A 24,316-nucleotide genomic window follows, 5' to 3' on the forward strand; every position below is an offset into this window, starting at 1 on the left:
TTCAAACTATATTTTTTTACATTTTGTGAAATATTTTTATTCTCTAGTCAGCAACACTGGATCTTCAAAGGTTTGCCATGTTCTCACAATAGTTAATGTACTGGCGTTGTTGGTGTTTTCTGGGGCAACCTTGAAGCTTCAGAACTGAACAGCTGTAAGGCGTCAACTCTCTTCAGCTGCTTTCTCCATTCTGCACCCAATAATTGATCTGTTGTTCGAAGGAACTTGATCCATTTGCAACTATTTCAACAATGTGCGTTGCAGCATTGGACAACCTATGAGATTACATTCAGCACGGAATCAGCTACAGGAGTTGCCAACATTTGTACGTATTTTGCAGAGCAAAAACATGTGGAATTGTCTTCTAGAAGGTGGAGTTTTGCAAAATGATAGGAGTGTATAATCCTTGCACTTCACACAATGCATCACCATGTCCTGCTATGATTGCTACTGATTTCTTAACAAAAAGCATGTACTCTTGCTGTCAGAAGTTGTATGATATTGTACAAACATATCTGTCTCAGTTTGGGAAGTCCCTGCAGTTCTCCTTTGTAGATGGGATTTCCCTCAGAATTCCCAAAAGCAATCCAGTGCTTTGAATTATTAATATCAAAGCTGATGGTCAAGGCTAAGCACCTACCTGAAGACTTTTGTTTTACTGGCAAGAGTTGCTATGGAGTACTTGTGTTTGTTTTCAAGTGAGCTTCCAGAGCACTGTTGGCTGGGGAGCATACTTCAGACTGACTACTGTGTTAATTAAGGAGTGCTCTGCAGTCTTTTGTGTTGGATGTGAAGCCGAGGCTCGTGTCCTCTCAGTGATAGAAGATCCCCTGGCACAGCTTAAAGAGTAGGGATGTTCCTGGCCAACATTTATCCTTCAAAATCACATTTTTTCAAAAAAAAAAGAGAATTATCATATTGTTATCTTCACAAACAACAGGAATTCTGCAGATGCTGGAAATTCAAGCAACACACATAAAAATTGCTGGTGAACGCAGCAGGCCAGGCAGCATCTCTAGGAAGAGGTGCAGTCGACGTTTCAGGCCTGACGAAGGGTCTCGGCCCGAAACGTCGACTGTACCTCTTCCTAGAGATGCTGCCTGGCCTGCTGCGTTCACCAGCAACTTTTATGTATATTGTTATCTTGATGGTTTTTGTGGAACCTTGTTGGCTTCTGTTTTCCAAATTACAATGGAGATCATGTTTTAAAAATACTGAATTGGCAGCTGTGCACTAGGACATCTTAAATTATAACACTAGTATTTTTTAAAAATTTATTTTTGAGATACAGCATGGAACAGGCTCTTCCAGCCCTGCAGCCCACTGATTTAACCCGTGCCTGATCACGGGACAATTTACAGTGATCAATTAACCTACCAACTAGTATGTTTTTGCATCATGGGAGGAAACCCATGCCCACGTGGGAAGGAACGTACAAACTTACTTAGAGAAGACACTGGAATTGAGCTCCGAATTCCAACGCCCTGAACTGTAACAGTGCCATGCTAACCACTATGCTACTTTAGTAAACAGGGGTGTAATCTTCTGTCCCAGAGGAAGGTTTGTACTTCCCATTTGCAAATCAGAATAAAAACAAAAAAATGCTGGCAATATTCAGCAGGCCAGACTGCATCTGTGGGAAGAGCAACAGTAAACATTTCAGATGAAAGCCCCTTCGTCAGATCTGGGAAGGAGACAACATCTTGATAAGCTGCAGGGAGGATTGGGGAGGGGAGATGTCTGACAGAGTAAAACCAGGGGTAAATATCCCTCCTTCCTCCCTCAGCATCCTTGCAAGTTTCTTTTCTCCTTCTCAATTTTGTTGACGTGCCTTCCACTTGAAATGTTAATTCTATTTCTCTTCCCACAGATATAGCCTGATTTGCTATTTCCAGAACTTAAAGTTTTAATTTTAACTTGCCATTCGATGTAGTGTAAAGAAATGATTTATAATAACTAATTTGTTGTCTAACATTGATTATAGAGAGCTGTTACAGTCTAGAGAGGCTAAATGTTGAATCAGCCCTTTAGGCTGAATTCAGAACATTCACAACTTTCAGGATCTTGATCATATTTTATATTCACTTCATTTGAATGCATCTTAAGAAGGTGCATTGGCAAAGATTGGATACAGAGGGCAGAAAGACAAAAAAGAGAACAAGGAGTTCCACGATTATGCTTTGAGAAATCCTTTGCCAAGTTTCTTGAATCTGGTGGAATGCTCATTTGGCAATTGAATATGGAGTTTAGCAACATTATCAGTTTCACAGTTGGAAAAGGTCAAAACTTTTGGAATGGAATGGTAAGAAGGGTAAAAAGTGAACAAGACAAAGTGGAACACTGTAGAGCTGGAAATTGTCCAGTGTTAAATACATGGTGCACAATTGGAAATGTGTTTTCTGTGAGGGTCTGCTGCTGTTAGATGTGTTGTGTACAACAGATCTTTCAAGCTCAATGTGCCTTTCCTTGGTTTGCACGGCTAATGCTGGTTGGTTATGGGAACTGGGACATCATGGATTGGATCCTGGTATTTGGGAGATGGGTGGTGGTGTGCAAGGATGAACAGTGAGGTAAGGGGACCTACCTGCAGACTGTTCCAGAGACTCTTCCTTGATCACTTACTCTGTCCTGCATTGTCATTAACAAGTGTTTCCTGAATGGCATAATTGTACCTGTTTCAACCGCTTCCTCTGACAACTCATTTCATATACTTTCCACTGTGTGTGAAAAGGCCCCTCTTAAATCTTGCCTGTCACACTAAATCTGTGCCCCCTAGTTTTGGATTCCCCTATCCTGGGAAAAAGCCTGCTACCATACACCTTATCTATGCCTCTTAAAATTTTAAACATTTCTATAAGGTCACCCCTTATTGTACATTCCAACAAATAATGACGTCGCCTGGCTAAACTTTCCCTACAATTCAAGCCTTCTAGTCATGGCAACTTCCTCACGAGTTCTTTTCTGCACTGCTTTCCAGTTTAGCTGTGCCCTAGCCATAACAAAGTGACTAAAACTGTGGACAGTAATAATAAAATGTACTGCCAGGTGCTTTGATGTGTGACGACTATCAACACCATTTACACTAATCTTAGTTCGTCCTCTACATTTCTCAACAACTCCCACACAGATTCTATTATTCATTTGCACTCTAAGGCCACACAGAACATGAGTTGAAGAGTCATGTTCTGTAGTGAATCTGTAGCTTGTGGAATCCGTTCAGACTCGGCCTGATGGCTGCAGGGTAATAATTGTTACGTGCTGTCTGACCACGTGGCTTTTCTTCAGATGCTCAGCTTTCCTCCCACGTCCCCAAGTCGTACGAGTTGGCGAGTTAATTGGCCGCAGTGAATTGCCCCCAATATGTAGGTGAGAGGTAGAATCTGGTGGGCGGGAGAAGTACCGATTAAGTGGAATTAGTGAGGGTCGTTAACGGTGAGCACAAAAAGCGCGGGAGGGTTTGCTTCCTGTGAGTCAGAAATCTGATGAAAGGCCATTTCGTTGAAATTGTTAACTCTTGCTCCTCTGGTATAAGGAGCAGTCGAACATTTCCAGTACACTGCGTAATGTAAATTCTGTAGCAGCATTTTGCCATTTAGGCGTTAGCGCTCGCGTCCTAGCAAAAGTGCAGAAAGTTATCTGATTTCATTGCGAGATCTTACTTTGCACAGATTGCCCGCTAGTTTTGCTCAACACGGTGATCTCACTGCGAAACTACTTCGGCCTGGGCTGTGAAAGGCGGGTCATAGAAATGACCCCGGGAATGAAAGGATTGAAGTAAGAGGAGCGTTTGATGCCTGTACTCTTTGGAGTTTAGAAGAATGAGGGGGGAAAAGTCATTGAAACCAATCTAATATTGAAAGACCCAGAGTGGACGTGGAGAGGATGTTTCCTATAGTGGCGGGGTCTAGGACCAGAAAGCACAGCTTCGGAACAGAGATGAGAAGGAGTTTCTTTAGCCAGAAGTTGGTGAATCTGTGGAATTCATTGCCACAGACAGCTGTGGGTGCCAAATCATTGGGCATATTTCAAGCGGAGGTTGATACATTCTTGATTAGTAAAGGCGTCAAAGGTTACGGGAAGGCCCGAGAATGGTGTTGAATAGGATAATAAATCAGCCATCAGTGAATGGCGCAATTCTGCTCCTAGGTATTATGGTCTTGTAAATAATTATTTTGTCCTTTCCTACAAACTCCTATTCCATCGCTCGCCAGCAGATGTGCCCATTGAAGCGCACTTGGAGGCGGTTCCCTCTGTAATTGACAGCACAGCCCACCAATGAGCCTATGCTCCGAGTTTGGTACTCTCCAATTAGGGGCCGGCGTTGTCCGGCCCTGGTGATTGACAGCCACTGATTGTCCCGCACCACCAGGTACGATGGGTTGTAACCGGGCAGCTGCGAGTTGATGTCAGATTGGAACTCCTAAAACCTGTCCAAAAAGCGCCGCGTGTAAGTTTATTCAATGTACTGGAAGTCTGTGAAGGAGGCAATCATTTGAGCGAACTTTATGAATGTTTGCTGAAGTAAATTTGGCAGCAAAATCCAATTTTGACCACGGACTTCGGCAAAGCGTCACTTTATAGACAATAAAATGTCTTTTAAAGAGCAGCATTTTAAAATACTGGGGAATTATTTTCGAGAGCTTGGAATATTGCTGCTTGTGAATTGTGCAGGCATGTTCTCGGGATGTGTGCTACATTGAGCTTGCTGCTTGGATAACTACAGATTTGCTGCATTTCTTGACAAACAATTCCGAAATTGAGCCTCGGCTGCAAATATCTAATTGATATTTATGTAACTGGCCTCTTGTGGGGACGAAGAGAGTTTGCTCTGGTCCCTGGTTGTAAGCATGAGGCGACAAATGACCAAGTCCGCAAGGAGGGTACAGCCATGCATTGTGTCTTTCTAAGGCAATACAACTTTTAACTTGATGGCTCCGAGTGAGTTTTCGTGGATAATGTTTGTCGTTAACCCACGGGCCTGCTTGAAGTTCCAAGCAAATGTTTTTGACAGGAGCAGGTGCCAGAATTGTTTCAAAGCCTTTGATCTCCATCGAAAAGACTGCGGTCGCGATGACAACCAGGTGAAACACGAATCGAGCTTTAATAATTAATATTTTATTTTGTATATTAACGGAGAGCCCCTGCCATCAGCGCGCAGAGAGAGGGAGAGGTTGAAAAGGCACAGCTTGGCCTATTAAAAATACATGCTAAGTTGAGGAGTATTGATGATCAGAATCCTGTACTTTCTGTTGGTCAAAGGGCTGCATGCCGAGAAGTCTGGTTAAAGTATATACAGTTATGAGAGTAACACTCTCAAATTGCTGGAAGTTTCTCAGCAGGCCAGGCAGCATCTATGGAAAAGAGTAAACAGTGGACGTTTTGGGCCTAGACCCTTCCTCGTGACTAAGTGGGGGGGGGGAGATGAGAAGTCAGAGTAAGAAGGTGGGGTGAGGGGAGGAAGAAGTATAAGGTAATAGGTGAAACTGGGAGATGGGGAGGGAGGGGTGAGGTAAAGAGCTGAGAAGTCCATTGGTGAAAGAGAGAAAGGGCTGGAGGAAGGGGAATCTGATGGCGGAAGATTATAGAAGAATGGGAAAGGGAGGGAGCTCCAGAGGGAGGTGGTGGGCAGGTAAGGAGATAAGGTGAGAGAGGGGAATAGTGAAGGAGGGGGTTGGGGCAATTACCAGAAGTTTGAGAAATCGATGTTCGTGCCATCAGGTTGAAGGCTCCCCAGGTGGAATATGCGGTGTGAGAGACATAGATAAGGTAGACAGAATCCTTTTCCCAGGGTAGAAATGTCAAACACTGGAGGCCATTGGGTTACGGTCAGAAGGGGAATGTTTATAGGAGATGTGTGAGGGGAGAGTCCTACACAGAGGGTGGTGGGTATTTGGAAAGCCTTGCCAGGGGATATAGTAGAAACAATAGCAATGAATCAGAAAACACAAAATACTCTGCAGATGCTGGGGTCAAAGCAACACTCACAACACGCTGGAGGAACTCAGCAGGTCGGGCAGCATCCGTGGAAAAGATCGGTTGATGTTTCGGGCCGGACGAAGGGTTCCGGCCAGAAACGTCGACCGATCTTTTCCACGGATGCTGCCCAACCTGCTGAGTTCCTCCAGCGTATCAATGAATCAGATTTCTGATTCGGTTGTCTCTGAAAACAGAGTATTCAGTATAGACGATCAGGCAGGCAATGGAGGGACAGACCATGTGCCAGAGGATGGGATTTATATAATTTAGCATTGTGGTTGGCACAGATATGGTGCGCTGATTAGCCTCTTCCTGTGTTATGTTCTGCTGTTTCTATGTTTCTGAGATAGGCAGTATAATAAGAAATTTGTAACTTTGACACTGCCATGTGTGAAGGCTGGATTAATGCAAGGGATGAAACCATTCAGCTGGTGTTTATGTTCAGTACTGATTTCCCATTACTCCTATCCATCACAGTCCTTTCTCCCTCAAACTTGCACTTGAATGCACCTCCTTCACATCTACTCTACGTGGATTAATTGGAGAGGATATTTCCAATGGTGGGAGAGTCTACAACCAGAGGACCCAGCCTCAGAATAGAGGGGCATCCTTTTAGAATGGAGATGAGGAGGGATTCCTTTAGCCAGAGAGTGGTGACTCTGTGGAATTCATTGCCTCAGGCATTTGTGGAGGCCGAGTCTTTGGGTATATTTAAGGCAGAAGTTGATCGATTCTTGTTTAGTCGGGGCATGAAGGAATACAGGATGAAGGCAGGAGACTGGGGCTGAGAGGAAAAGTGGATCAGCCATGATGAATTGATGAAGCAGACTCGATGGACCAAATGGCCTAATTCTGCCCCCTTTTCTTATGGTCTAAACCACTCTCTGGGTAAATGAAATCCCTGCAAATCCTTTGGATGTATTGGTGACCTACTCACCTGTCCTCATTGTTTCCCAGTGGAAAGCATCCTTAATTTAGCCAGCCCTTTCAGGTCAAGGACACCTTGCTGCTTTTGCAGTTCTGAGATGGACGATGAGCACCCTCTGTGGGATCTGCAGACTGCCACAGGTGAGGTAGGAGGTGCTTAACTGCGCGTGTGGGTAGTTTGGGAGGTAATGTGCTTCTGTTGCCTTCTTCATGCTCTCATGAATACTGAATACTCTGTTTTGAGCAGTTATAGGCTATGAGTCAATGATGATGCTCGATTGCTTCCTGAGAAATTTCAATTGGTTCAGCATGGACTAGATGGGCCAAAGGGCCTGTTCCTGTGCTGTACTTTTCTATGACTCTAACCCTCAAAGTCCTTTCCCTGTCTAGCTGGTGATAGAGCTCAGCACAATGTGCCTGTTTCAGGAGACTAATGTCAGGCATGCAGATGATGTGCCTCACCCTTGGATCCGGTTGTATGTGATTAAAAGGTCTGCTGGGGGTTCTGGCTGAGGACCCTGTTGGTGGTTCTTACTGACGAAGTTCTAGGAGTTCAAGAGGTGGCATTGCTGTTACCTCTCCAGTGCTTTGCGATACCTTCTGTAGGTAATCCACATCACTTCTGCTCAGCACTGGGGACTGGAGCCTTGAATGCTCTTTCCTCATACGGTCAGAGAAATTGTTACTGAATTTCATGAGTTCAAAGGTATGGAGAGTACTCCATGTTTTCTGGGGTTTTGTCATTCATTCATTATTGTTGGGAGTGATAGCATTATGTGGCACGGGCAGCTTGTTTGTGAACCTTCGTTTACAGACATTTGATATAAATGCTATTCTTTCTTGTTCATCAGTCAACACGTTAGTAAAGTCTAAGATGTTGTCCTCAAAGTGTACTCCTACGCAAGTGTCATCTGCTTATTGTAAAATTGTTGGCCAAATGTCAGTTCTAGTGTAAACTACAGAAAATGGATGGTTTCCCTTTCTTCCTACCCGTTTGCTGTACTTCACTGGGACGATTGTGAAGATGAGATTTATTGATACGCTTTTTATGAACTAGCTTTGAACTTCCATGAGAACTACTTTCACTGTGTGTTCCCTACCAAACTCCAAACAGTTCTTAGCATTCCCTTTCTGGAGAAAGGATACCATGTACAATTTTTAGCATCTTTAATCTGTTTATTAAGAAGATATAAAATTCCTTTCACAAACAAGAAACAATCTGCAGATGCTGGAAATCCAAGCAACATACACAAAATGCTGGAGGAACTCAGCAGGCCAGGCAGCTTCTATGGAAAAGAGTACAGTCGATGTTTTGGGCCAGAACCCTCTTTTTGTCATGTATTTGCTGATATTTTAAAGCTGAATCTTTCTTTAAATCGGGGGTTCCCAACCTTTTTTTTATACCATGGACCAATACCATTAAACAAGGGGTCCGTGGACCCCATGTTGGGAACCCCTAGTTTAAATAGTTTGGAATGTTACCCTGTTGAAAATGGTTTACTGATGTAAGGTCTCAACCCAAAACTTTGACTGTCCCAGTACCTTCTGCAGTTTGTTTTCCTCTTGCTTCAGATTACAACATCTGTAGCCTTTTGTGTCTGCTCTCTGAAATGTTACCCATTGTGCCATGAGACAACTGTATGACAAAAGGTGCATGTCGAGTATTTTTCCTATGTCTTCTGAATAAAGTATTGTGTTATATAATAATGGGTGGAAATTGGTATGTGGTGGGAATGAGAACGAAACCAGTGTAACACGCTGAACCTGGGTCTTTGACAATAGGTTTCAAGTCTGGCCCACACTGATCAGAGGCACTCTCCTGATTTATAAAGGATATGAATGAAGTGAACTTGATGCAAGTTGTGTTGGGCTCCCATCAGACATGGCTATTTGGGGTGCCACGATAGCGTCGTGGTTAGCATGACACTTTACAGCACAGGTGACCTGGGTTCAATTCCTGCCGCTGACTGTAAGGAGTTTGTACGTTCTCCCCGTGACCTCGTGGGTTTCCTCCCACAATCTAAAGACGTAGCAGTGTGTTGACCAAATGATCACTGAAAATTGTCCTGTGACCAAGCTAGGATTAAATCGGGGGGATTGCTGGGCGTCATGGCTTGAAGGGCCAGAAGGGCCTATTCTGTGCTGTATCTCAATAAAATAAAATTAAATTAAAAAATATAAATTGAGAGAAATGCTGAATGGCTTACAGAGAAAATTAAGAACCTTGTGGTATGGTGCAAAGACAATAACCTATCCCTCAACATCAGCAAGACGAAGGAATTGGTTGTTGGCTTCAGAAGGAGTAGCAGACCACGACCCAATTTACATTGGTGGTGCGCAAGTGGAACAGGTCAAAAGCTTTAGGTTCCTTGGGGTCAATATCACAAATAACCTCACTTAGTCCAACCAAGCAGAGTTCACTGCCAAGGAGGCCCACCAGCGCCTTTACTTCCTGAGAAAGCTAAAGAAATTTGGCTTGTCCCCTAAAACCCTCACTAATTTTTATAGATGCACCGTAGAAAGCATTCTTCTAGGGTGCATCACAACCTGGTATGGAAGTCGTCCTGTCCAAGACCGAAAGAAGCTGCAGAAGATCGTGAACACAGCGCAGCACATCACACAAACCAATCTTCCGTCCTTGGACTCACTTTATACTGCACGCTGTCGGAGCTGTGCTGCCAGGATAATCAAGGACACGACCCATCTAGCCAACACACTTTTCATCCCTCTTCCCTCTGGGAGAAGGCTCAGGAGCTTGAAGATTCATACAGCCAGATTTGGGAACAACGTCTTTCCAACTGTGATAAGACTGCTGAACGGATCCTGACCCAGATCTGGGCCGTACCCTCCAAATATCCGGACTTGCCTCTCGGTTTTTTTTGCGCTACCTTACTTCCCATTTTTCTATTTTCTATCTATGATTTATAATTTAAATTTTTAATATTTACTAATTTTTACTATTTTTAATATTAATATTTGTAATCAAGGGAGAGGAGAGCACAGAATCAAATATCGCTGTGAAACTCTTTCAGCAAGGGGCCTGCACAAACACCGTGTGTTAGCTGGCTTCCCTCTGTTGTATAGTCCTGTGATTCAATGAAATGGATATAGGGCAGTTCTGCATGGTAAAAATGGATAAAATCTCATGTCAGGAGATTTTCCTTTAGGTTGCGGGATATTGTTTGAGGCTATAGAGCAGGGGTCCCCAGACCACTCGGTTAACGGTAGGAGTTCATGCACCCCAGCAGAGCATTGCTAATGTACATCCAACTATTTTTTGGAATTTAGCTTACTCCAAGAAATGGTACTGTAGAGGGAAGGAAGTAAATGACTAACTTATTTAAATATACAGTCATTTGTGGTGCACAAGCACACGTATGGGCACAAAGGCGCACACATGCATAAACATTTGCACACACGTTGCTGGAGGACCTCAGCAGGTCAGGCAGCATCCGTGGAGGGGAAAAAAGGGTGTGGACTGTTTATTCCCCTCCATGGGTGCTGCCTCGCTTGCTGAGTTCTTCCAGCATTTTGTATGCGATGCCCAAAATTTTGGAGGTTTTTGATTAGAACTGAGGGTATGATTGTATTGAACACTGAGCTGTAGTCAATAAACAGCAGCCTGACGTAAGTATAACTATTGTACAGGGGATCAAAGGTCAAGTGGAGAGTCAGTGAGATTACATTCGCTGTAGACCTATTGTGGTGATAGGCAAAATGAAGTGGGTCCAGCTCCTTGCTGAGGCAGGAGTTGATTCTAGCCACGACCAACCTCTCAAAGCACTTGATCGTAATAGATGTGAGTGCCACTGGTTGATAGTTACTGAGGCAGCTCACCCCTGCTGTTCTTGGTCACTGGTATGGTTGTCGCCCTTTTGAAGCAGGTGGGAACCTCCAAGTACAACAGTGAGGGATTGGAGATGTCCTTGAACACCCCTGCCAGGTTTTCAGAGCCTTTCCAGCTACACCATCATGGCATGACGCCTTGCAAAAGTTCACCTTCTTGAAAGATGTACTGGCGTCGGCACCCCCCCCGCCCCGAGACGTAGATCACAGGGTCACTGGATGCTGCAAGGATTCGCAGAGATGTAGTTTTATTCTCTCTCTGAAAGTGAGCACAAAAGATGTTGAGCTCATCTGGGAGTGAAGCAGCTCTGCCATTCATGATGGTAGATTTCACTTTGTCGGAAGTAATGGCCTGCAAATCCTGACATGCATCTGATTCCATCTCTTGCCTCAATTGGAGTTGTTCTTTTTGTTCTTACGATGGCCTTCCATAGGTCGTACCTGGACTTCTTGGATAGTTCTGGATCAGCAGACTGAGAATCTCCTGGTTCATCCACTGCTTTTGCTCTGGGTATGTCTGGTATGTTCTCGAAGGCACACACTCATCCACACAGGTCTTGGTGCTGGTGACAACAGTGGCATATTCATCAGACTCGAAAGTGAATCTCAGGCTATTGACGAGCTGCTCTATGAGCAGATGGTTTAACCATATAACAATTACAGCACGGAAACAGGCCATCTCGGCCCTTCTAGTCTGTGCCAAACTCTTACCCTATCCTATTCCCGCCGACCTGCACTCAGCTCATAACCCTCCATTCCTTTCCTGTCCATATAGCTGTCCAATTTAACTTTAAATGACAACATCGAACCTGCTTCAACCACTTCTGCTGGAAGCTCGTTCCACACAGCTACCACTCTCTGAGTAAAGAAGTTCCCCCTCATGTTACCCCTAAACTTTTGTCCTCTAATTCTCAACCCATGCCCTCTTTGTTGAATCTTCCCCACTCTCAATGGAAAAAGTCTAACCACGTCAACTCTATCAATCCCCCTCATAATTTTAAACACCTCTATCAAGTCTCCCCTCAACCTTCTACGCTCCAAAGAATAAAGACCTAACTTGTTCAACCTTTCTCTGTAACTTAGGAGATGAAACCCAGGCAACATTTTAGTAAACCTCCTCTGTACTCTCTCAATTTTATTGACATCCTTCCTATAATTCGGTGACCAGAACTGTACACAATATTCCAGATTTGGCCTTACCAATGCCTTATACAAATTCAACATTACATCCCAACTCCTATACTCAATGCTCTGATTAATAAAGGCCAGCTAGTTTACGCTTGCAAGCATTCAGAGGCCAAATTCCAAGCTGTTGTCAGCTCATTCACTGAAGCATGCAAGAGAATGGGTCGTGCCCCTATCAGTGTGATGGAAGTCCTCTGCTAACTTGCTTCCACTGTACAATACCGCCCTCTGACAGGAGAAGTCTATGATGAAATTCTGGAGCTCATGCTCCACTGCTTTGTAATCTTGGGAGCCACCAATTAACAAAGCAGGTACTGATGAAGAGTATCGGCCGGAAATGTCAGCTGCTTATTCCCGTCCATAGATGCTGCCTGGCCTGCTGAGCCCCTCCAGCAGATTGTGTGTATTGCTGCAGATTTCCAGCATCTGCAGTATTTCTTGTGTCTAGGTTTTGATGAAATTTGCTATCACTTTCAGTGCACCAGGGCAACCTTTGGTTAATTGAGGGAAAAGTCAAGGACTGAAACCTGGTGCAGAGCACAGTCTGTTTAGCCGCAGTGATTCCTGTCTTTCCGTACTGCCTGTAAAATCCTCCAAATCCACTGAAGATGGATTTTCAATGTTCATGGATGGATGGATGGATTTCATTTCTTCAGCAGGTCAACATCACCAAAACCGGGTTTGTTGGGCAGGCCACATCGCTTTCATACTTGCCACCAGACTCCATTAAAGTTCCATTATATAGCTGGAGATTACCAGGCAGACAGAGGACGTTGTTCACAACCCCCTAGAAAAAAAAAGGGAATGCAACATCTGCACTGACACTAAGGAACTTCTGGCCTGTGGTCATTCAAAGAAGGAGCTTTCAACTTGGAGCCATGTGTCAAGAGCGGGCAGAAGCCTTGTGTACATATCTCAAGGAGTGCACCACCTTCGAAGCTACAAACTTGTCCAACCTGTCTTGACGCCTCCTCTTCCCTCTGGCGCTCTGTAACTCCCACAATGGCATCATCATTTGTCTCAGAGCTCACAGAATCTGAGGGGAAGGAGGTTCTCCTCCATTCCAAGGTACTGCGCCTTGTGAAAACAATAAAATTTCAGTACAAAAGCTGCATTGAGGCAAAGGGTTTGAGGAGTCAACTACCCCTCGTGCATTGGTATTGGATTATTATTAACTCGTGTACTAAGGACCTCGACCTTGTCATGTTCTGGAGGCTTGCATGCCTCAACGACCCTGAGAAATATGGTGGCTGGAGTCAGGACTTTGTGCTTTGGCTCTTTGTAGGCTCACCCATGCCAATCAGGTCAAAGGGTAGATGACAGAGGAAGAGTGGTCCATCAGTCCTCCAGGTTTAGGGGTTCAGCTCAAGGCTAGCAAACCTGACTGGTCAAACAAAATTGTTATGGACACAGCAATGGAGAATCCTTCTACATCTGCGTGGTCAAGGATAGACAGATGGAGGACCTTCATTGTTGCCCTAAATGCCAGCAGGTGTAATGGACAACTCATATGTACTAAGATGCTGTGGATAATTAGTTTTGTATGCCATCCATAAAGGTCATTTCAAAGCGTAACCACTTTGAGGTAGTAAAGTTGAAGTTGAGTTCATTGTCCTATACGCAAGTACATGCAGCAGCCTCACAGGTAGAACGTGTCATATAAGCAACATTCACAAGAAAAAGCGTGCATTAACCATAAATTATTCACAATTTTTACAAGAATGACACAATCTAGGTATGAGGAATGAAGTATACTTTAGTGCAAAGTGATCAAAGTAGTCATCATGTTGCTAAGTTGTAGTGATTAGGGTTTGCTGGTTGGTTTATGAACTGAATGGTTGATGGGAAGTAGCTGTTCAAGAACCTGGAAGTATGGGACTTTAGGCTTCTGTACCTCTTGCCTGATGGTAGCTGCGAGAAAATGGCATAATCTGGATAGTGGAGAGCTTTGATGATAGATCTTTTGTAGACTCAGTGGTTTCTGAAGTACAAAACAAAAACAATGACAATGCAGAATAGTGTTACAGCTATAGTTCTTAGAAGTTAGATTGAAAAGAGGAGAACAATTGTAATGTATGTAATGAATAGACCTACACAAAATGCTGGAGGAACTCAGCAGGCCAGGCAGCATCTATGGAAAAGAGTCTTGCTGAAGGATCTCAGCCCAAAACATTGACTATACTGTTTTCCATAGATGCTGCCTGGCCTGCTGAGTTCTTCTAGCAGTTTGTCTGTGTTGCATCTGCAGATTTTCTCTTGTTTGTAATGAATAGACCTGCTGGGAGCCATCTGCTCATCAGTATAAAGGGGAAGTCATGGCTGGGTTAAGGATTTGAGGAAGAAATTATGGTGCGGACACTGGTAGGCCTTAATGGTCTGTGCAAACTGGTGACCATCGGACCTACATGTCTTAATGTCTTTACTCGCAGTGCTATGTGCTGGTCAGGGCAGGAATAGAATGATAGTACAGGTGAATGAGTGGCTAAGGAGGTGGTGCAGGGGGCAGGGTTTCAGATTTCTGCATCATTGGGATCTCTTCTGGCAAAGGTATGACCTGTACCAAAAGGAAATTTTACACCTGAACCCAGGAGGGACCGATAACCTTGTGAGCAGGTTCGCTTGAGTTGTTCGGGAGGGTTTAAACTCAGTTGGCAGGGGGATGGGAAGCAGTTTGATGGGCCAGTTGGTATACAAGTCAATGCAGTGTGTAGTGAGACTGTGAGGATGGACAGGCAGCTGATAGGGCAAAATTGCCGTCAGTGAGATGAGGTGAAGTGTAACATGGGGGTAAAATCGAAAAGGGTGATGAATACAGGTCTGAACGTGTTATATTCAAATGTACACAGTGTACGGAATAAGGTAGATGAGTTTGTGGCGCAGTTAGAGATTGGAAGGTATGATGTTGTGGACATCTCTGAGACATGGCTGAAAGAAGATCATAGTTGTGAGATTAACATCCAAGGATACACATTGCAATGAAAGAACAGGTAGTTAGACAGAGGGAGTGTGGTGGCTCTGTTGGTAAAAAATGAAATCAAATCCTTACAAAGAGGTGACAAAGGATAGGAAGATATAGCATCCTTGTGGGTAAAGTTAAAAAGGATCTGCAAGGGTAAAAATAAACCCTGATGGGAGTTATGTACAGGCCCCTGAACTGTAGCCAGGGTGTCCGATATAAGCTTCAATGGGAAATAGAAAAGGCATGTAATAAGGGCAACGTTATAGTTTTACAAAAGGGATTTCAATTATACAAATAGATGAGGAAAATCAGGTTGGTGCTGGATTCCAAGAGAGAGAATTTGTTGAATGCCTACTAGATGAGTTTTTAGAACAGCTTATGGTTGAGTTCACTCAGGGCAAGGCAATTCTGGATTGGGTGTTGTGTAATGAACCAAATTTGAATAGGGAGCCGAAGGTAAAAGGAACCCTTGCGAGACAGTGATCATAATATGATAGATTTCACCTGGCAGTTTAAGAGGGAGAAGATAAAGTTAGATTATCAGTGTTACAGTGGAGCAAAGTGAATTACAGAAGCCTGAGAGAGGGGAGCTGGCCAAAGTTGATTGGAAGGGAATACTAGCAGGGATGACGGAAAAACAGCATTGGCTCGAGTTTCTGGGGGCATTTCGGAAGTCGCAGGATAGATACATCCCAAAGATGAAGAAGAATTGAATTTAAAGGGTAGATGATGCAACTGTGGTGACAAGGGAAGTCAAAAACAGCTTAAAAGCAAAAGAGAGGGCATATATTAGAGCAAGAAAAAGTGGGAAGTTAGAGAATTGGGAAGGTTTTTAAAAACCAACAGATGGCAAAATATGAAATATGAAAGTAGGCCAGTCAAAATATTAGAGGATACTAAAAGTTTTTTCAGATATGTAAAGAGTAAAATAAAGGCAAGAGTGGATATTGGACCACTAGAGAAGTAGTAATGTGGGACAAAGAAATGGTGGATGAACTTAAGTATTTTACATCAGTCTTCACTGTGGAAAACACTAGCAGTATGCAAGAAAAATTTGAGAGTGTCAGGGGGCAGAAGTGAGTGTAGTTGCCTGACTTCAGTGGTTGGGAAGATGTTGGAGTCCATTATTAAGGATGAGGTTTTGGGGTACTTGGAGACACATGATAAAGTAGACCGAAGTCAGCATAGTTTCCTTAAGGGGAAATCTTGCCTGACAAATCTGTTGGAATTCTTTGGGGAAATAACAGGCAGGATAGATAAAGTAGAGTCAGTGGATGTTGCTTACTTGGATTTTTTAGGAGGTCTTTGATGTGGTGCCGCACATGAAGCTGCTTAACAAGATGAGAGCCCGTGGATTTACAGAAATAATGTGAGCATGGATAGAAGATTGGCTGATTGGCAGGAGAAAAAGAGTCAGAATAAAGGGGGCTGCTGGTGACAAGGGGTGTTCTGCAGGGGTCGCTATCGGGACTGCCTCTTTTAAAGTTACATGTGAATAATTTGGATGACAGAATTGATGGCTTTATGCCCAGGTTTGCAGATGATACAAAGGTAGGTGGAGGGGCAGGTGGTATTGAGAACGCAGTGAGTCTGTAGCAGTTGAACAGATTGGGAGAATGGGCAAAGAGGTAGCAGATGGAATATACTGTAGGGAAGTGATGGTCATATACTTTGGTAGAAGAAATAAAGTTGTAGACTATTTTCTAAATGGGCAGAAACCTCAAAGATCAGAGGTGCAAAGAGAATTGGGAGTCACTGTGCAGAATTCCTTAAAGGTTAGCTTGCAGGTTGAATCAATAGTAAGGAAAACAAATGCAATGTTAGCATTGATTTCAAGAGGACTAGAACATAGGATGTGAGGCTGAGGCTTTGTGACACATTAGATGGCACTTGGACTTTTGTGAGTAGTTTTGGGCCCCTTCCGGAGGAAGAGGTGTGCTGCCAGTGGAGACGGTCCAGAGGTTGTTCAGGTGAATGATTCCAGGAATGAAAGGGTTAATGTATGAGGAGCGTTTGATGGCCTTGCTGGAGTTTAAAAGAAAGGCGGGTGGGGGAACCTCATTGAAACCTGTCGAATATTGAAACACCTAGATCAGAGTGGATGTGGAGAGGATGTTTCCTATAGTGGGGTGAGACTAGGACTAGGGGCACAGCCTTAGAAGAGAGGGATGTCCATTTAGAACAGAGAAGAGAACGGTGCTCCCGATGTGGCCTCCTCTACATTGGTGAGACCCACCATAGATTGGGGGCCTGCTTTGCTGAGTAGCTTCGCTCCATCCGCGACAAGTAGGATTTCCCAGTGGCCGACCATTTTAATTCCAATCCCCACTCCCATTTTGACATGTCGGGCCATGGGCTCCTCCACCTCCATGGTGGGGCCACTCTCAGGCTGGAGGAGCATTGCTTCATTTTCCATCTGGGGTAGCCTCTGTTCTGATGGCATGAACGTCGATTTCTCTAACTTCCGGCAAATTTTCCCCCTGCTCCTTCCCTCTTCTTCCTTTCCCCACTGTGGAGCCCCTCTTATCTTCTCTGTTCCTCACCTTCCCTTTCTCCCATGGCCAACTCTCCCCTCCAATCAGTTTCCTTCTTAATTGGTCCTTTACCTATTCCACCAATCACCTCCCAGCTTCTTATTCCCCCCTCCCCTACCTATAGGCTTCACTTATCACCTTAATGCTTGTACTCCTATCCCTTCCTTCACTGTCTCATTCTGTCTTCCTCCCCCTTCCTTTCCAGTTCAGATGCAGGGCCTCGGCCAAAAGCGTCAACTGCTTATTCATTGCCATAGGTGCTGCCTGACCTGCTGAGTTCCTCCAGCATTTTGTATGTATTAATCTGGATTTCCTGCAGAATCTTTTGTGTTTGTCATAGGTTATAGAAAGTTATTTCTAAAAATACTTGTGCTTGCCACTCATTACATATTAAACATCCAACTGACTGGTATGCAGCTGGGAGAGTGAGTGAGCAGCTCCACAGATCCATGCCAATCGAAGGAACAAGCAAATTATAAAGGCAGATTCAGGGGAAAATTTCCTGGTGGGAGCTGGCTTATTGTGCCTGAATATGTGCCAATTCAGGTTTAAGATTTTTATGTAAAAGGTCCTTAATGCTAATTACTTTTGCAGAGTATTTGGCTAGGGAATTGAAATATTGGAAAGCAAGGAGTTGTGTGTGTGTGTGTGCTGGAATTCAAGATTCAACAGAAATCACATTACAACAGATTAACAATGTACCTATTGGCCTAAATCTTGCTAGAGAAGCGATGTGCTGTGATGCATGCTGTTATTAATGCACAGTTTTGCCAGCAAATTTAGGGGATTAAGTGATTACGTTGTCAGTCTTCAGAATTTGCAGACTGATTAACTCCATTTACTTTCCATAAACAGGATCTCACCCTTTAACCTCGTTTTTTTTTAAAACTTGCTGCATTTGCATAATAATTCCCCATCAACTTGACACAAAGTTGGGACTTGCATTTAACATCATAAGTACCCCTTTTAATCCTGTGATAATGAATGCTCTACCGGTCAAATGCAGAAGGGGAAAAGAATTAATCGGTGGAGTATTTTTTTTTCATGTTTCAGATTATTTTAAAACTTTTCAAACATAGCAACTTTTATTTATTTAGAGACACAGCTCGGTGACACAACCTTCTGGCCCGATGAACCCGCACCACCCATGTGACCAATTGTATGTCTTTGGAATGAAGCTGGAGCACCCGGAGGAAACCCACGCGGTCACGGGGAGAACTTGCAAACTCCTTACAGACAGCGGCAGGAATTGTACCTGGCACTGTAATAACATCACGCCAGCCGCTACACTACCCTTTACAGTACAGGAAGATGGACTTGAGTTCATGATGACCCCAGGTCGAGCAGTCGGCTAAGTCCTGTAGCCTCACAAATTAATTTTCCTCCAGGGCTCCGTCCAGTTCTTGTTTCTACAACATTCACAGGTGGTGAATCCCAGAACATGTCAGCCCTTGGCATGTTTTTTTAAAAATCCTTGAGCGGGCAGGAGAGATTTAGTTTAATTTCGCGTTGTGTTTGGCCCAGACAAGGTGGGTCGAAAGGCCTGTTCCTGTTTTGTGAGTCTTCTGTTCATCCCTTTGATCTGTGTGCTCCTGGTCCCCAAACCTTCTAATGGAGACGGCTCCTGTTTATCTGGTCAAAACATGCCATTTCTCTGTCCATTCTGCCAGCCTGTCGTATACTCAGTGGCCACTTTATTAAGCAGCTCCTGTACCTAATAAAGTAGCCACTGAATTCATGCTTGTGGTCCTCTGCTGCTGTAGCCCATCCACTTAAAGGGTCGACATGTTGTCTGTTTAGAGATGCTCTTCTGCACACCACTGTTGTAACACGTGGTTATTCAACTTATCGTCGCTTTCCTGTCAGCTTGAAGCAGTCTGGCCATTCTCCTCTACCCTGTCTCATTAACAAGGCGTTTTCACTCGCAGAACTACCACTCACTAGATAGTTTTACTCTTGCACCATTTTCTGTAAGCTAGAGACTCTCTGTGTGTGAAAATCCCAGGAGATCAGCAGTTTCTGAGATACTCAAATCACCCCGTCTGGCACCAACAAGCATTCCACTGTCAAGGTCACTTAGATCACATTTCTTCCCCATTCTGATGTTTGGTCCGAACAACAACTGAACCTCTTGACCATGTCTGCAAGCTTTTGTGCATTGGGTTGCTACCACACGATTGGCTGATTAGATATTTGGATTAATGAGCAGGTGTAGCTAATAAAGTGGCCACTAAGTGTATGTCCTCTCACAGTCTATTGCTTTCCTCTGCACCATTTATCACATCGCTGAGTATTGTGTTGACTGTAGCTTTGTCCCCTTGTATACTCACATCGATCATTAAAGTTTCAGGCCCAGTTACTTCCCTCTTAAGAGTCCCAGTGCCCAACATCCTCCTGTCTAGAAAACAACCGTTTACTAGCCTTTCTGCTTTCTGAGTTTGAACTAATCTTTTATTTGTGCTGTCACTAGTTCCTTTATTTCATTGTCCTCAGTTTTGCTCGGTAACCTTTTTACACGGAACTTCACAAAATGCCTTGTGAAAATCCACAGTGAAACTCTGCGCCCCCTTTGACCTTCTCTTGTCAGCAAAATTGAGTTAGTCAGATATGATTTGATTTTAACAGGTCTGTACTAGCTTTCTGACCGTCTATTGTTATTACTTTTAAAACCTATTCCCCTACTACAATTATGTTGACTGGTTTACAGTTACACAGCATACTCTTTCAAAAAGTTACTGCGTTTGTCATTGTCCAGTCTTCTGGTGTCTCCTCTATTTTGGGAGAAGTTTTTGTCAAAATTCTTGTACAGCATTTATTCCCCTTTTCCTCCACCTCCCCTTTACCACTTTTTGCAGCATCAACTTTACCATCACCAAACCTATTGGCAGCATCCTCTTCTCTGATAAAGTATTCAGCCATGCTTTATATGGATACTCAAGCTTCTGATTTCTAATTGGCCAAAGTTCTCCTGTTGCTACTTGCTTTCTGTATGGATTTGCTTTGTATTTCAATCATACATGCCTTTGTTTGGATCAGCTTTATCCTGCTAGTCCCCCTCTCCTTGCATTAAAATTAGCTTCTCTCCCATTACATCAGATTCAAAATCAGGTTTATTCTCACTGACGTATGTGGGGAAATTTATTGTTCTGTGGCAGCAGAAAGGAGAAAGATATATAACAAATACTATGAAGTTATAACAGGAAATTATACGTATTAATTTGGTGCAGAAGAGGAATAGTCATTTAGTGTTTGTGGGGTTCATGGACCACTCTGATAGTGGAGGGGAAAAAGCTGTTCGTAAAGAATGGTGGAAGAGAAAAAATGTTGTGTGTCTTCAGGCTCCCGTACCTCCTCACTGGTGATAATAATGGGAAGAGGGCAAGTCCAGGATGGTGTGGGACCTCGATGATGGATGCTGCCCAACTCTACTGCAGAAAGAGATAGAGGAGCAACTACCAGGAAACTCAGAGTGCTGACGTTGACTGACTGTAGTTGCTCTGATACTGAGTGGTGTAATCTTCGACTAAAGGAAAGGAAAGAATATTTAAAATATGTCCATGCTCATCCTCCTTGATGAGTATGTTTTTGTTCTGGGGAGTGGGGTGAGGGCTGCAGAAGGACTTAGACAGATTAGGAGAATGGTCAAGGAAGTGACAGGTGGAATATAGTGTAGGGAAGTGTATAGTCACGTACTTGGGTAGACATAGGCTATTTTCTAAATGGGGAGAAAATTCAGAAATCAGAGGTGCAAAGGGACTTGGGAGTCCATGTGCAGGATAACTTGCAGGTTGAGTCAGTGGCGAGAAAGGCAAATGCAATGTTAGCATTCATTTTGAGAGGAATATATAAAAGCAAGGAGGGTTTATGAGGCATTGGTCAGACCACACTTGGAGTATTGGGAACACTCTGGGGTCCTTTATCTAAGAAAGGATGTGCTGGCATTGGAGAGAGTCCAGAGGAGGTTCACAAGAATAATTCTGGGAATGAAAGAGCTACTGTACGAGAAACATTTGATGTCTCTGGGACTGTACTTGCTGGAGCTTAGAAGAGTGAAGGGGATCTCAATGAAACCCACAAACACTATATCACTATTTCTCTTTTGAATTATTTATTTATCCATTATTATACTGTAACTTAATATTTTTAATGTCTTTAACTACTGTTCATAGAATCTTGAGGGATATAAAGCACAGAAACAGGCCCTTCGGCCCATTTGCTCTAAACCTACGTTAATCCCTTTAATTTTTTTCTCCTCACAGTCCCCATAGATCCTATGATAGACCTTCAGCTGGGGAGGGCTCTCTGACTTGCATGTCCTTTGAATTTGGGAGGAAACCAGAGCTCCTGGAGAGAAGCCGGGTGTTCACAGTGAGAATGTACAAACTTCACACAGACAGCACCTGAAGTCAGGACTAAACCAACTCTCTCTGGTGCTGTGAAGCAGCAGCTTTTCACCCTGCATCACAGTGCTGCCGTCTTCCTGTGTTCTTGAATACGTCCGTACCCAGCAAAACCAGCATCAAATAGTGAGTAAAAATTAAAGCAGTCAGCAAATTCTCTGTGAACTTCCTGCCTCTAATCCAAAGATAACTCCTCTGTGTAATTCCTTATTAAATACATATAATTTAAAGCAGAGAATACGGCGAATTGAACTGAATGATTCAGTTTATAATTACGCACAAGCTTCCTTTAACTTGCTTATCAGCAGAACTTATTAATTTTTCCCTTTTCCCTGCTGGCTTTAATAATGACCAATTTATATTCATCCCGCTTAATCTTCATCAGTCCTGTTCAGTAATTTCATAATGTTAAAGACCTTTGTGCTTGAGGTACCATTGTATGTTCTCAATAACATAAATGGCTATTCCCATTTCCTCGGCCGAAGTATAACCCAGGGACAGGATTAGAAGAGTGAAAGTTGGTTAGTGATCACCAGCAGTTTGACAGGTAGCATGCAGATTTGAGTTGCCTGCCCTCTTCTCCTTGCCATCACCACTCTCCCACCAAAGACACTTCGGCACAATCCAATCATGAAAATTTGTCGTGTTCAAAGTAAATGTGACTATCAAAGTACATATATATCACCATATGCAACCTTGAGATTCATTTTCTTGTGGGCATACTCAATAAATCCATAGAATAATAATCATAACAGGTTCAATGAAAGACTGCACCAACTTGGGTGTTCAATCAGAGTGATGATGGATGCTAATTTCCTGTAACAGTGTCTCATGTAGATATGCTCATCGGTGGGGAAGGGTTAACCCGTGATGGATTGGGACATATCCACTGCTTTTTGTAGGATTTTTCCATTCAAAGGCATTGGTGTTTCCATACCAGGCTGTGAAGCAGCCTGTCTATATACTCTCCACCACACACCTATAGAAGTTTGCCAAAGTTTTAGATCTCATGCCGAAGTGGTAAACTTCTAAGAAAGTAGAGGCGCTGCCATACTTTCTTTGTAATTGCACTTAGGTGATGTGCCCAGGACAGATCTACGAAATAATAACACCAAGGAGTTTAAAGTTGCTGAATGTAAAGAAGAGCTGTTATTTGGAAAAGTAAGTTTTACTATGCTATTCAGCTTGTCTGAGTGAATGCAGGTCTTGTCCTCTTTTAATATCTATAGGCCCTACATAATATGGGTTTAGTTTTACTTGACCTAGTTTATGAGTTTTGGGTCCATAATATTTATTTATAATTTTTAAGGGGGGGGCATGACAGTGTACGCTGTAACACTTAACAGTGCCAGTGACCCGGGTTCAATTCCCATGCCGTCTGTCAGGAGTTTGACAGACCATGTTTCCTCCGGGTGCTCTGGTTTCCTCCCGCATTCCAAAGACGTATCAGTTATAGTAACTTGTGGGCCAGCTTTGTTGGCACCTAAAGCCACTTGCGGGCTGCCCCGAGCACATCCTTGGTCTGTGTTCGTCATTGACACATTTCACTGTATGTTTTGATGAACATGTGACAAAAGCTAATCTTGAAATTGATCACCACCGTAACTAGAAAAAAAAAAGTGCTGGTGCAGAGTAGATGGCACTTCCCATCAAAACGTGTTTTATTTGTCTGGATTTCAGGAGTGTGTAAACTATCCAAGGCTGTGTGATAACTACGACTCAGTATTGGGACGACCAAGATGAAAGATGCTTCAAATACTGCAGGGGGTGAGCACTGTCACAGTCCTTCGGTTCGAAGGCATTCTACCCTGGAAACCAAAGCTGCTAAAGCAGTGGCAAGTCAATGAGTGACCTGGGAGTTTAGTTTTGAGTGGAACAACAGAGTACCTAGAACTTACTATTAAACCTTGTGTCTGATTATCTTTGGGAAGACGGTGGTGAACCTCCTTAAAGCACTTTAGCAGGGATTCCCAACTATTTTTTTATGCGTGGGACCCCTACCATTAACCGAGGGGTCTATGGACCCCAGGTTGGGAACCCCTGCACTAGTCTTTCTGACGATGGTGCTCCAGTGGTGCTATTAGATATGGAGTGCTGATGGAGCTAGATAACTCTGGATAGCATATAGCTGTTGTCCTGAACTTCACAGGAACAACTATAGATTAAGGAAACGCACTCAAGGAAGCCTTGGTGGGTTACTACATTACGTTTAGTGTATTGCACAGTGTCAGACATTCATTTTGCCTTTCTATTGTGCTTCTACGCAACTTGTCTGCTTCATTGTGTACAGTTCTGGTCACCGAATTACAGGAAAGATGTCAATAAAATTGAGAGAGTACAGAGGAGGTTTACTAAAATGTTGCCTGGGTTTCATCTCCTAAGTTATAGAGAAAGGTCGAACAAGTTAGGTCTTTATTCTTTGGAGCGTTGAAGGTTGAGGGGGGACTTGATAGAGGTGTTTAAAATTATGAGGGGGATTGATAGAGTTG

At 43.5% G+C, this 24,316-nt stretch overlaps 1 protein-coding gene across 12 annotated transcripts in view; it reads left to right on the top strand.

Moving 5' to 3' along the window:
- Window positions 1–148: 148 nt before the first annotated feature.
- Window positions 149–24,316, top strand: part of triobpb (TRIO and F-actin binding protein b) — a 305,286-nt gene continuing 281,118 nt past the window's right edge. For 3 of the 12 annotated variants that reach the window (XM_063062677.1, XM_063062676.1, XM_063062678.1), the window contains exon 1: window positions 3,421–5,081. In XM_063062677.1, coding sequence (XP_062918747.1) covers window positions 4,929–5,081 — 153 coding nt within the window. In that variant the 5' untranslated portion in view covers window positions 3,421–4,928. Of the gene's footprint in view, window positions 326–3,418; window positions 5,082–21,711; window positions 21,954–23,558; window positions 23,595–24,316 lie in introns of those variants that run through there. The other 9 variants (XM_063062672.1, XM_063062673.1, XM_063062681.1 and 6 more) reach the window with 7 other exon arrangements.

The sequence above is a fragment of the Mobula hypostoma genome, chromosome 11 (assembly GCF_963921235.1).
Source record: "Mobula hypostoma chromosome 11, sMobHyp1.1, whole genome shotgun sequence".
Classification (NCBI taxonomy): Eukaryota; Metazoa; Chordata; class Chondrichthyes; order Myliobatiformes; family Myliobatidae; genus Mobula; species Mobula hypostoma.